This window comes from Erithacus rubecula (genome assembly GCF_903797595.1).
Source record: "Erithacus rubecula genome assembly, chromosome: 19".
Lineage (NCBI taxonomy): Eukaryota > Metazoa > Chordata > Aves > Passeriformes > Muscicapidae > Erithacus > Erithacus rubecula.
Genome location: NC_136671.1, coordinates 5,732,884 through 5,747,562, shown reverse-complemented (window position 1 = coordinate 5,747,562; position 14,679 = coordinate 5,732,884). Strand labels below are relative to the sequence as shown.

Genomic DNA, 14,679 nt, shown 5'->3' with positions numbered 1-14,679 from the left:
GCCACATAACAAGGCTTATGGCACAGCACACTTGTAAATAACCATCATCTCTGTGGTCCACATTAGCTGTGGGCCTAAAACAAAACCATGAGGGCCTGCTTTGCTTTCCTTTATTGAAGTGTACAAATTTAAATTGATTTTGCAGTTGCAGGAAACATCTCCATCTGCACACTCACAGCTTGCCCTCTACCCCGCCCCCCGAGGGAGCAGCTTCTGCGGCTCCTCACTGCATTAGCAACCAGAGCAAACACGAAACACAGAGCACCGAACTGCACAACCTGCATGGCTGGGATTGATAGCTAATCGCATTTCATCGCAGTCACTACAACACAGCTCAGCTGCCATGGCATCAGCTACAAGTGTATCCAACACCTTCCCCACCAAGTACACGCTACAAACTGAGACTTTGTTCCCTGTCATTTCACACCCAAGACACAAGGGCAATAACCAAGAGCACAAAATACATAATGTGGCATTTTATGTTAGTAATTTTATATTAGGAAACACTGGAAGCAAGAGCATATTTCAACTGAACTGAAGATTTGGAAATTTTTATAGTCATTTTGTACAGCATTCACAGCAGACACAAAGTATCAGAAGAAGTTTTCAAATAAAAAATAATCTTTTGGATTTGGAGGGGAAACATTGCAGTGTAGAAGTTTACCACACATCATTTGGAGGGGGAGAAGTGGGCCCGTTTCCCCTGTATCTGCTCACTGGCACAGGGACGCCAAAAAAGGGCATCAGCTGCCATCGTGCTGCTTCTTGCAGTCCCTGATCTGTGGTGAAATATTTTAGTTTTTCACTTTGTTTGTGAAACAGTTCTTAACACCCCATTGATGTGAACTGGACTGTCCCCAGCCCATACCTCGGCAATGCTATTCCCCAGGACCTTTGAAAACCTGACTCTGAGTGCAAACCAGTGCAGTCACTACTGAGATTATCAGCACCCATTTCCTTGCCCTGGCTCAGATGATAAAATAACCATAATAAAATACAGCCTGTACCAGAAGCTACAGCAACAAGTCTTGGACTGGATATATTGGCTGCAATATCTAACACTGAAATAATAACAAGGATATTTTTACATTGTAAACGAGATTTCTGATTTACATTTTGAAGGTTCTTCCCACAGAAAAGAAAAAGTGAAGGCCACAACACAAAACTCTGAGTGAGAGGCTCATCTCTCAGCTAAACTCAGGCCTAGATGAAAGCTCCCTCCCTGAAACACACAATGACTTCATCCTGACAGACCAGCACAGTTCAGTGACTATGTGCAAAAACCTACAGCTATAAAAATCTGTAACACACAGCTGAAGGCTGTGAGGTGTCCTCGCTGAGAAATGCATTGCTTTACAAAGGATTCCTCATCAGAGAAAGAAATTAATGCCGATAAAGCTTTCATGAAGTCATAGCCTGTAAGTTGCTTTTAGTGCCTCTGGTCAAAAACCACACTGAAGAAATAGAGGCAACATTGCAAGAAAGTTGATAAAACGGCAATAAAAAAAGAGTTTTACATCTGCATCCCTTAAGTTATTTCAGGACTACGGTTTGGGTTTTTTTAACTAATGGAAGACAAAAAATGAAACCTTAAGTAAGGTCACTAAGCATGCCAGGTAATAACCCAGTCATTAGACACACAGATCACACTGCATCACCCCAGCTCACTGAGACTGATAAAAAAAAAAAATTCATCTCACTCTTAATCCAGTTAGTTCACGTTTTTTGCAGTTCGCTCACCTCGCTCTTTAAGACCGATGTTACCCACAGCAAACATACAAGACCGCTTTATAGTGAGACAGTCTAAGTCTTTATAATGCAATATAATTTAGAGCTAGGGCAGCTGAAGAGAACTTTCACCTGCACACGTTAACGCAGGCACTAATCCGGCCGGCTCTGCAGCACAGACAGCACGTCCTGAGCAAAGTCAGGCACGGGCAGCAACTCTCGAGCGCAGATTCACCTTTTTTATCCCCCACGACCTCAGGCTGCTGCAGCCAGGTGAGCCCTCGAAGGGCACTGGGAGGGACGCGGGGCTGCCAGCAGGATTTACCACCTTCCCCCCCTTCCTGAACGTCTGCAATCGCACTACGGAGACGGAGGAAATAACGAGAGCGACCAACTCCACAGGCAGAAGATATTAAAGAAAATAAAAGCAGGAGCGAAACGAAACGAGACGCTCAGCTGCACGCACCGACGGAGGGATGGAGGGGTGCAGGGAGGGAAAGGAAAGAAGGGTGATGCCGGAGGGACAACCTCGGGAACACGGAAGGAGAGGCAGAGCCGAGGAGAGCGAGGCAGAGCTGCTCCCCCTCCCCGAGGGCAAGGGCGGGCCGGGCCCGCGGCCGGGCAGGGCGGCGGGCGGGAGGGAGGGAAGGGAGGAGGGAGTTGTCCGGGGCAAGGGCGCTGCCCCGGCGGCCGCACTCACCACACCATGCCGTAGGCCCCCTCGCCGATGTAGGAGAGATTGGTGTAGCGCGGGCCCACGTCGAACACTTGTCCCCGCACCATCTCCGGGCCGCCGGCGCTGGCGGAGCCGCCCGCAGCCCCTGCCCCCGACACCGCCGCCATGTTGTCCGTGCCGGGAACCGCGGTGCCTGCGTGCGGGGGGGCGGAGGCGGGCGAGGAGGGGGGCGAAGAGGAGGATGCGGGAGGGAGGAGAGAGGAGGAGGAGGAGGAGAAGGAGGAGGGAGGAAGAGGCGCCGCCCGCTCCGGCCGCTCCGCCGGTCCCGGCCCGTCGGCCCCGTCAGCGCCGAACCCGCCGCGGCCGCTCTGAGGAGGCGCCGCCGGCCGCGCGCGCGCACCGCCCGGCCCGGGAGGTGGAGGGGGGAGAGTGAGGGGGGGCGAGGGCGCGCGCGCAGGGAGCGGCGGGGGGCGGGGCCTCGCGCGGCAGGAGGCGGGGCCGGGGCGGGGCCGGGGACTGCGGTAACCGCAGCCGCTGGGGAGGGGGCGCGGCGGCCGCGGGTCACGTGGGGCGCGCGGCGGGTCACGTGGGCGCGCGGCCGCGCGGCGCCATTAGAGGCGTCAGGTGACGGGCGGGAAATGGAGCCGGGCCCTCAGGGGCTACCCTGCCAGCGCCCGGCCGGGTCCCGCCGTGCGCCACAGCTCCGCTCGGGAGCTCTGCCATACGGGCACTCTATTTGTGACACTCCCCGATTTCCGCGCACAGTTTTGCAATCTCTTTTTAGCATATTGTTTTTACTTGTAATTACCTTTTCCTGTTCACTGCTTCCCGTATAGTTGTAAATAAACTTTGTAAGGGAGGTGATATCTCAGTTGAAGATTTGTCATGGATTGATCACTGCTTGCAATAGTGTCATACCTTTTCTGTTTTTCTGCAAGGCAATTTTCCTAAAAGAGCTTTTCCTTGTTTGCAGGAGTTTGTGTACAAGGATCTTAACTCCACTTCTGCCTTTTTTTCTGCAGTTCTCTAATGGCCCTAACAAGTATTAACCCCTGGTTACTGCTGATACTTTCACTGCCAACATCTCCGCTGCTTCTCATCTGTCCTGCCTTGAAGCTGTCCCCACCCATGTCCCTGACAATGTCCTGCTTTTCCCAGCTCCCCGAGGTCATTTCTGGCATCCCGGCTTCTTCTGGCACTTCCTCCGGACCAGCTTCCTTTGCCATCGGCCGAACTACCTCAGGGTTCCAGTCTCAGCGTTCCACTCTCAGCGTTCCACTCTCAGTGTTCCACTCTCAGCGTTCCACTCTCAGTGTTCCAGTCTCAGCGTTCCACTCTGTGTTCCACTCTCAGCATTCCAGTCTCAGCGTTCCAGTCTCAGTATTCCAGTCTCAGCGTTCCACTCTCAGTGTTCCACTCTCAGTGTTCCAGTCTCAGTGTTCCAGTCTCAGTGTTCCACTCTCAGTGTTCCACTCTCAGTGTTCCAGTCTCAGCGTTCCACTCTCAGTGTTCCAGTCTCAGTATTCCAGTCTCAGCGTTCCACTCTCAGCGTTCCACTCTCAGCGTTCCACTCTCAGCGTTCCGGTCTCAGTGTTCCACTCTCAGTGTTCCACTCTCAGCGTTCCACTCTCAGGGTTCCACTCTCAGGGTTCCAGTCTCAGCGTTCCACTCTCAGCATTCCACTCTCAGGGTTCCACTCTCAGTGTTCCAGTCTCAGTGTTCCACTCTCAGGGTTCCACTCTCAGGGTTCCGCAGCTCTCCCAGCTGTGCCACCCCCTCGTCAGCCAGCTTTGCCCGGGGTGGGACCAGCTTTGTGCCCGAAGCCGCCCTTGGGCCAAGGCTCGGGTGCCACCCAGCCTGGGCTGATGGAGGGAAAGCTGTCAGGGACGAGCACCAAAATCTAATAAACTCCTCTCCCTATTGAACAGGCATTCAACTCTATGGCTCATGGTTTTGTGTATTTGAGTGGGAAAATGCTTCTGATATATTAATATTTATGTGTGTATAATGCTTTTTGTTTCATGATGTGTTCTGTGCTTCAGAATCACAGCGTTATTTTTCTCAGAAATTTTAGACAGCAGTAAATGCAAATGTTTAAATTTTCTGAAACCAAGTAAAATATTATTTTAAAGGGTTCTCATAACTCTAAAACTGAAAATTTGCTTACAGTTCTGATTACATACATAAATAAATCTGTCATCAGCAAATGCAAAACAAATTATTATGGAGAATGCTGCTTAAACACAGCTTGTCATACCGAATTTAATTAAAAACTGGTGTGTATCTAGATTGTTTTCTACCTTCACTGGGATGTGTCTGATGAAAAAGGAAACCGACCAGGCAGGCCAGGAAATTGTGGAAGGACTGTCAGCTCCTTCGAGTGCTGTGTTCAAATAGATGTCTAATCCAATTAAGCCCAAAGAAGTGGTCAGAGGCTATGGCAGGCTCTCCCAACAACTCCTCCGTGACAGAACTCGTATTTCAGTGGAGCTCTGCAGCTGCTGAGATAGGCAGAGCAGATGGGAGTGGTGTCAACCAGTTCTCATCCTGCTTAAATACACTGCCATTACCTGCACTTGTTAAGGCAAAAGACCCAACAATAAGATGAGGTCAAAGCCTCAATTCTGGAAAGCACATAAACTTGTTTTAAGAAAATTATGAGTTCCATGATCAAAATAAAGGGCTGTGTTGGGGGAGAAGAGGTGATACTTAGCAAAAGATGGCAGCAAATAATGAGAAGCAGGAGGAAAAAAATCTTTTTATTTCAAACAGAAATCAAAGCACTGCTGAGAAGAGTTTGTGTAAGCAGAAACAGGAAAATTAAGAAAAAGCTAAGCCATAAACTAAGTCATTGTAAAAATGCCATGGTTTGAACTGTGTCCATTTTCAGTCAAGTTCAGAAGTCACATGAATGAGTTCATCCTACAACCAGGATCTAGAGATTCCCTGCCCTGTTACTCGTTTCTGCTTTAACTGTAAATTCTTGTTCTGTAAATAGGTCTCTTTAAAAGGGAACATTGTACCACAAGGCCCTCGAGCCCTGGGATCAGCAGTGCCGGGTCAGGCCAAGGACAAGCACCATGGAGCTGCCCTACAGTGCCCCTCCATAGTGGGGGGGAGGCATCTCAGATCTTTGTGCTAATTTAAAACTGAAGCCATATCTCCTAAAATCATCATAATTATGCTGGTTGTGTGATTTATGTGGGACATTGCAGCCATAGCTTTCTTGGTAGCTGCTGAACGAGAATGTCAGCATGAGCCTGAACCTCCCCATCAACCCAACAAAACACAGGTGTTAAATATATACAATTTTATCAGAATTGTTTAAAAAGACCTCAAGCCTTTGTGTGGGGGTGATGAGAGAGAGAAATAAGACATGTTAAAATGTTTTGTAAAGACACATTTTAACTTCTAAGACACTCAGGAACCATGGTGATGGCTCCTGAAATTGCTTAGATATGAGCTCTGATCCACAGGGAACTATTGTAAGATTCAGAAAGTGCATCAGCTGCTAATAATTTCTAGTCAGTACTACCTGGGCTTGACTGAACAGGTGACACACAGCAGAAATCCCTTGAGACTGATCTTCATGTGAATGTTGGCCACTGCTTTGGCAGTGTAAAACAACCTCAACGACAATGAGGCTCGTGCTGTAATCCTGCACTGCTGGGGGGTTAAAAACAGTCTCTCATCCAGGTGCTTGGCATTTGGTGCCAGGACAAATTGGCTTTTCCCCCAGTATTTCCTTTTTTCTGCATTCAGCATTCTGATGGACTTTGCATGGAGCTTACTGTGGCTTAGACACCATGGAGTTAAGATGAGTAAACAGATTTCTGTGGTTGTTCTGTGCATGCCAAGGGGAGCACAAAAGATTATTAATTGCAGAATGATTCTCTCAGCAACAGCCTTGATCCTGCACTGGGTATCATTCTGTCACTGTCAGAACCTGTCACTGTAACAGGATATGTCTTGTATTATCCATCATGTTCTGGTTAGATTTGCTGTTCACAAATATGGTTTGAAAACACAGTAGCAATTTCAAGTCATTTTTATGTTCTTTAGTTTTGAACAAGTAGTTTACAATTGTACTCTAAATATTTTTTAAGGGATCCATTTTACAACAACCTTAAAAGCTTACCATATAAATCTAGCTATTTTAATTAATATACTGTCATTTTGTTGCTGTCTATATAAAATTAAGTTGCTTTTATTTTTCAACTGCAGTAGTAGCAGTATCCAGGCACTGTCCTGCAGTTCAGTAATGGAAATTTCCCAGCCTCAAAGCACACTCTGTCTCAGTCAGCTGCAATAAAACTCTGAGTGATTTCGATATTGTTGTGTGCCTTACTTGTCCTCAGTTATCTGGAGCTTGTATCTTTTGAAAACCAGCTACTCCTCATGAGCTTGCTTCATCTTGCCCAAGACTTAAAATTCAGTAAACAAGCTGGGGGTGATAAGAGAATTGAATCACCAGATAAAAAGTTATTTTACAGGACTGACAAAAAAAAAAAATTAAAACATACATATATTCAGTATTTATACAGCATATTACAGTGACTGGTGAGTTCACTGAGGTCCTGCTACATGACCTCTGTTTTCTGATGCTGAAGCTTTATACAATGAAAGGCTATTAAGTTTTTACAATAAGATTTAGCTAATACCTAATATCAGTCTCTTGATCTCTGCATTTCCAGTATCATTGATTGCTAAGAAAATAAAAAAAAAGAGATAAAAATATTACATAACCTCAGAAGTCTAATAATTTACAGATACTAGAACATGCAGTGTGTTTCCCCCACACTTATTCTTGGTTCAGCTGTAGGCAGGACAAGTGATGGCTCCAGCAGAGGCAGAAGTCAAAGCATGTAGAAACAGGATTATTAGGATTTTTTGTTGTCCAAATATTGCATTTGTAATGCTTTTTGCTCATAGCAAAAAATGTAGGGAACTTTTGTGATTAAGAGGTTGGCTGATGTGAGGACAGAGGAAAAAGGGTGATGCAAGAATGAACAAAAGAGAATATGGTGGGGGAAGGAATGTAAATTAGAAGTAAAATGAACAGGTAGTGGGACTGAGCTGTGGGAGTGGAAGGGTTGTAGTTGGAGGGGTGATATCCAGACCCCACTGCATCTGGCTGTGTGCAAGTGAAGCCCCTGGCACACACACAAGTCTATTCATGGAGAACCAGTTTGGGGAATGATGCCAGGCCTTTAAAAAGAGCTCACCAGGACTTGCTTTCCCTGACGTCGGCGTCTGCCGGGGTGACGTTCATCACAAATGTGTGTGGCTGATGACTGATGGCACAAGTCCTGCTTGTCTGCTGCTATTAGATGTAATCTAAACCACGGGCAGTGCTGAACAGAAACAAGTGGTAGGGGACAATATACTAATGGCATTCTGAGATTTTTACCAGGGTTGACTATTGAGCCAGCACTAATGGCTCTATATCCCATGGCAGTGCATGGCAGCCTTTAGGAGCAAGCTGGAGGCTGTAGCACTGCAATTCTGAGTGAAGGTTCCACATACAAACTGCCACACTCAGCTTTCCTGGGCACGTGACAAGGAAACAGGATTCCCTCTTGTCTGCTGGGCAGGTCCTGACCTTGCTGACGTGGAACTGCAGAAGAGGCAGCACCAGGTTTATGACAGCAGGGAAATCTGCATCTCTGCTGTCTACACCTGCTGAAGGGAGGGCAGGTATCAGTCTCCTTTCCCTGCTCTTTGTTCAATTCACTGATCTGACAGCCCAAAGGGTCTTTACTGTTTGTTTTTAATAGATTTTATATAAATTACTGACATCAGTTTCTACAGTCCAAAACTGATGAATCATAATTTTAAAAAACAAATATTTCTTTTGCAATTTTGCATATCTATAGCAGATAAAAGCTGTGAAGAGAAGAGAGATTTCCTAAGGAAAGCAATATCACCATATTTTGAGAAAAAGATCCAAACTGTTGGAATCTGTGTTGCATTATGGGGTAATGCAATACCACTGAGCACTTCCTGTTTATCATGAGAGATATAGTTGTCACCACATCATAAAACTTGCAAGCATTTGTTAATAAACACTGCTAGAGAAAAAATAATATCCAAATATACAACCCCTGTGGCATTTGTCATTATAAACAAAAGGAAATTTTCATTATATATATATTGGAGGACAATTTGTGTGAAAGCAGCAGATTTTGAGCTCTTGTTGAAGGCCATGTTGCGTCTCTCATTAGGTCACTGTACCCTAGCACATGATTCCTCTTATATGTAAACAGTAAGATGTTTGAATGAGAAAGTGTAAATTTTACTATCATCATTCCTCATTTTTTTTAAACAATGTGGGGATACAGAGAACAAACATCTGCAGAATTGCAGCAGAGTCTTGTATGAAAATGGCAAAAGTAAGATTTGCTTTTAACAACAATCTGCCAGTGCTGAGGTATCTAATCAAATACACAAATTGTGCACATGTTCAGAGTGGTGCTGTCTTGCTGTGTGGCCTAGCTTGTAAGCTGTGTTCCCTCAATTAATTCTTCTGGTTAAATTAACCTAGCTGGGAAAGGAAGAACTGGGGAGCAGAAGGGTGCAGATTTTTCAACACCAGAAACCTTGATGGCACAATTTGCACCCTCAGCAGATAAAATCTTTGGCAAGGAAATGCAAATTATTGTGACTGATTCAGGATGTTCTTGTGATCTGGCTTGGACTTGGTCTGCAGCTGATAGACACACGGGTGGGGGCTGGGGAGGGAATTCAAGGTTTCTGCCAGTTCCATGGGGAATAAGCATTTTGAAAGGTAACTCTACAACCACAACAGTGTACAGTCAGACACAAGACAGGCTACTGCCTCATACAGCGTCACCACTGGTAAATTCACTGCTAAGTTCAAAGCAAACTACAAGGCTTATCCCTTCTGTTCAAGATGGGAACATCTGAACTGCAGTTTCATGTGGTAAAATCCTGCTGCATAGAAATGCAAGATGGGCAATTACTGTGTACAATTCTTACTTCTTTAAATGGCTGTAGCATTTAAAACTGCCACACAGACTGTTATCAGTTCAACAAGAGGAAAGACTGAACTTCAAAAAGATGTTCCCTCCAGCTACCAGCACTAGATGTAGCAAAATTGAATTAAAAATTAAGACATTTGTAGCTTTTAGGATTTTGAAAGTTTTAACAATAGGAAAATGTTCTGGCTCACATTATCTTTGTCTTACCTGACATATGGTGGTTATTACTGCAGATACGCAGAGCCTCATGATAAGAGATGCCTTTTAGAAGTGCAACACATCCACTGTAATCAGACACTACATTTATCTTACTGCATTACCAAGTCTCTGGGTTTTGTACAAGTGACACCAAATTGTTGTGAGGATATATCAGAGTCCTGAATCTCAACTAACTTTTCAATATGATGTCTCATTTCCAACTGATATTAACAGCCCATCTGAATCCCTGGCTTGGAAATCCTGAGAGAAAGACAATAAAGGCTGCTTAAAAAAAACCCCAACAACCAAAAAAAAAAAAAACCAACAACCAAAACCCACCAAACAACAACAAAAAAACCTCTAAACAAACAAACAAAAACCCCCACAAACACACAAGAAAGAACATAATTATTTTAGAAAAATTTGGCAAAGTATCTGTAGGATGATGCTGTGCATCCAATTTTCCATGTACCATTACTGGTGGCAGGATAAGGTTAAGTGATCATGCTCTACCAAGCAGCACGTGTGGGGGAGCAGACAGCAGATGTGCAGCCACTTAGCCTATGCCTTGTGCACCAGACCATGATATGGAAATGCACGTGGATATTTAATTGCTATTCAACTACAAGTTGCTTGGATTTATGAGTCTGGGAAGTGCAGATGCTGCAGTAAGGAATGAGTGTTTATTAGCACAGTAGCTGTGCTGGTCTTTCCTGCAGAGAGGAAAAGTGCCCCCGTCCAGAGAAAATGGATTAAAAGGGGGCAGTGCACCAATCTCACATCACATTTACCTTTGTGCGGTGCAGCTGGAAAAATGCCAATATATGGATACATTTCCATCATGAACTCTAAACAGATTTTACTGCTGTTTATCATGGATAATAAAAATGCGGCAGCTGTCCTCTTATCAAAACCCATTTTAGAGAAATGTATGGCTAAATAAGAGACATAAGCACCTTCAGGGGCAGCTACATGGATACACAAGAATAAACCCTTTAAGAGCTAGATTAGGAAGGTGGGACCATTGCCCTATACCCAAGCATTTTCCCAGGGCTTGTTGCAGTAACCTTCTGTGGTTACTCTGTGTGTGTCCCTTTTCCTCCTTGGTTCCTCTTGCACTACACTCTTTTCCACACCAGCATCCTGCTGGGCTGCTGCAGTCCCATCCAGTCCTCTCTCTGTCCCAAGAGCTGGTGCTGCTGGCTGACCTTGCTTCAGCTTTCCAGTCAGCCTCCCTGCTCAGGCGCATTCACCCTGTGCCCTTTTGAGGGAAGACCCACCTAGGAGGTGAAGCAGAAGATTAAGCATCAACTAGGAGCAAGGCAACCCCCCAAAACACCCCAAATGTGCAGCAAAATTCTGATGTTCATGTTTCTCCCACTCATTGCAGTTTCCATTCTCACAGAGTCCAATTCTTCTCCTTTCCTGGGCTGGTGTATTTTTTTACTGAATTAATTTTCTTGCAGTTTACTAAGCTGCATGAGCTCATTAAAGAGTCAGACAAGCACCAGACCCATACAAAGAAAACAGCAGGACTGGAAGCAGAAGCATCATTTTGATACCAGCAGTCCTTTAGATTTGGCTCAGCTGCCAGGTGATATCACTCCCTAAGACTAGTTTCAACTGTAAAATCAGAAGGTTTGACTGCACTGCTGAGAAGCCTTCAGACACTTCTCTTGCCTTTACCATCCTTTGCTGAACTTCTCTCTGTTTTTGAAAAATGCAGGAAAAAGCAACCATGAGGGCAGTTTTGTAATGACTTCCATAACCACCTCCTTTCTGCTCGTCCTTTGCCTCTCCTGTTTCTACCATTTATGCTTCCCAAAGTCTTGCTGAAATTCTCTGTGCTCCTGGTAACATTGTCCTACCCTCTCACAAGCAGCCTGGATCAGGAGGACCTTTCTGCTAGAAATGCCCTCCTGATCCAGGATCTTTTCCCTTGCAAACTGCACAAGCAAGACAGAAAAACCCAGTCCTCCTTTCTCAGGACAAGTGTTCAAAAAAAGGTATTACACAATCCCCAAGACATGCACATTACTCACCAAAACAATCCTGGGGATCCTATTTGTGCCTCTCCTTTCTCTCCAGTGGTAGCAGTGCCCTGAAGGCAGGATCCAGTATCAGGACTGTGGCTGTATAGACCCAAAGCCTGCAATGGAGGGCACTGCTTTGTATAATGATCAGCAGCCCTACTGTGAAGGACAGAAGTATCTTGCTGTGTTTGTTTGGTGATGTGTTCTGCTAATTTATACCATTAGATTAATAAAAATAACAAGATACAAGCTTTCCAAATGGAATCCATTGCTAACTGTCCTTCATAGCTCTATTCTTGTTCCACACACATTAGGAAGTGCGCATTATCTGGTAAATCAAGACATTAGAAACAAATAAATGCCTTTATATTGTAAGGGGGGGAAGCCTTTCTAGAAATACTGTAGAAACAGTCACATCCTCTATTTCTGCCTTTTTATAAAAGGCAGGCTGTGTCTTATTATCATCAAGGAAGAAGTAAACAAATGTAATTTAATCAGTTCTGTCTTTCGTTGATTTGCATCAGCAAGAATAAAAGACAAAGGCAGAATGGAAAACAGCAGCTTTGTGCTAAAAGTTTCAATGCACAAAATACTTCTTTCTCCAGCTGTCAAACATTAAAAAACGCTCTGCATACCAGTAATAATAAAAGTGTCAAACAATTGACCACAATGGGAATCACAATGCTTCATTAAAAGCTCTAAAGCAGAGTAAAAAAGCTTCCAGACATTTGCTAAACAGAACTAAATGCTCAGATACTTTCAAAAAGTGTCAGAAGATGCTTTCATCTAGTCTAGTCATGCAGATAAATATCTCCTTGCTTATTCCAGCCCCGTCTCCGAGCTCCTGCTGTTTCAGCACTGACAGCTGCATGTGCTGCTTGCTGTCCTGAGGCCGAGAGCTCTAGTGCACCACAAGAGGTTAATGTCCTCCAGTGATGAGGCTCCACTGCATGTGGCATTGCAGGGATTTAATCAGTAATTTTATATTTACATACATAATTATGTATTATTTGAGAGCCTAACCTATTTGTTCAGCTGACAGGCGATGTTGTGATAAGGAATTTCAGCAGACAGGATATTTATAGATCCTTTATCTCTAAGTACAATCAGAGCTAAAACATCAAACAATACCCCGAATGAAGGGTTGTTCCAGTTCAACTTTTCCCCATTGTTGCTTTTCCTTTTTTTTTTTTTTTCCTCTTGCTGTCTGGTTAGTGCCTAAAACTTGGCAGTGAGAGAAAAAAGAAAATGTGACTCACACTGACAACTTCATTTGCTGTAAGAGACCTCAGTAATTGCTCTAACCCACTTACAGGAAAGCTACCCCTCCTCTTCTCTCCTTCTCCACCCTTGGACAGATAGAGGCCACGCTTGTAACAGGAGCAGCAGGCTGCTCCCAGAGGTCAGGCTATCACTTATGGAGTAACCAGGCCTTCCTTTTCACATTTCTTCTTCTGCATTTCATATTAACCCCTCACAAGAATTTAGAGCTTCAGCTTAAGGGGCATCTTCGCACCATGGCTTTTTCATGAACCTAATAATAAGCAGGGTTTACAAAGGGCTCTCTGCTCAAACGCAGCAGGGGTGAGGTGGCTGCTCCCACAACAGGCAGGGCTTGGCAGCCAGCACAGCAGCTCCAGGATAAAGCTGCCGAGGAGTCAAACAATTGTCGCCTTTTCCTTTCCTTGTGGGATGGGGGCAGGGAATGGTAAATAGAAACAGGAGAAGAATCAGCACAGTGCCATGCAGCACTCTACCAAAATATATTTTCATTTTTACTTACATAATCAGCATGAGAGCAGCATTCATAGTGAGGTGGTGGAACAGATGGCAAAGACTTAGTTTTCATCAAGACGTTAATTAACAACAACTCGGGTTGTTGTTAGAGAAGAGGGTTTGTTCTGCTCTAGCAGGGTTGAGATGGGTGCCTACTACATAAAACAAAATGCAGTTTCCCCACACAGAATTGTGGTTTCTTTTTCCATTACATCTCTGTTACTTTTTCAGGATACTCTCTAAAACACAACATCCCAAATGCAAAGCCTTATAAAAAAACATCACAAGTTCAGGTCCTACTAGTAGCTTGGCATTCTCCTTGCAAATATTTCTGAATGCTCTGTGGACATATAAATACAAAAGGGAAAGGGAAGAAGAGTCATGACTAAGAGAGTTGTGTGCAATTTAAACTGAGGCTCGTGTTATGTGCAGCAGCTTTCACAGAGATATGACTGAAGCTAAAGCTTCTTACATGCTCTGCATGAAGTTCTCTCTCCTCTTCCTCTGTTCCATACACTCAGACTTCACATCTTCAGCACACTGATGCATCTGAGTTGGGAAGTGTAGTCCCAAGGGGGACTGAAGCAGAAAGTAGCTATGAAAGATATTTATTCAAACCACAGGCAGAGAATACATCACCCAGACACAATGAATAGGGAAATGGCACATGAAGCCGAAAAGTCTGGCCTCTATTTTTCATCTGATAAGCTGTCTGGACATCCAGGCACACTGAGCAGCTCACAAATATCCAGCTCTTCCCTCCCTGTGCTGCCAGGTGATGGGAGATTGCTTTTTCCTGCTTTGCATTCAGCATCAGTGGCTCTCCAGAGTCACACACCCAAGTCTTGCAGAGGCCTGTGGGCCACATTCCTCTGGGGATTACATCCATCCCAGCAGGAGAGAGGGAAGAGATGCAGGCCAAAAGGGATGGGCAAGCAGTGGAGAGGGAGGAGTTGAGGGGAGCAGGGAAGGAGTGAGCAATAGTGAACATCCACATTAACCCAGGCAGTACTGCAGGAAAGGGAGAGGGGAAGCAGTCATACACTCTATTATATAAAATAAGGCAACAGGCCATCTGGATTGATCTGCTGTGGAACTTGGAAATGAACCTATTATTCCCACATCTCAGCACTCATCCCTGTGCTGCCAGCAGACCTCCAACACCTGACAAGAAACATCTCTGCCCTAGTGACATGCACATCTAGAAAGAATGCTTTTCCATTACTCCCACTTTCTCTGTGCTGGCAGTAGATGGCTGAGCTGCAAG

General features: G+C 45.0%; 1 protein-coding gene across 2 annotated transcripts in view; it reads right to left on the bottom strand.

Moving 5' to 3' along the window:
- Positions 1–2,850, bottom strand: part of MAPK1 (mitogen-activated protein kinase 1) — a 31,981-nt gene extending 29,131 nt beyond the window's left edge. Inside the window, exon 1 of one of the 2 annotated variants that reach the window (XM_079322118.1) lies at positions 2,429–2,850. In XM_079322118.1, the coding sequence (XP_079178244.1) occupies positions 2,429–2,571 (143 nt within the window). In that variant the 5' untranslated portion in view covers positions 2,572–2,850. The remainder of the gene's footprint in view (positions 1–2,428) is intronic. The other variant, XM_079322117.1, reaches the window with a different exon arrangement.
- Positions 2,851–14,679: the final 11,829 nt, after the last annotated feature.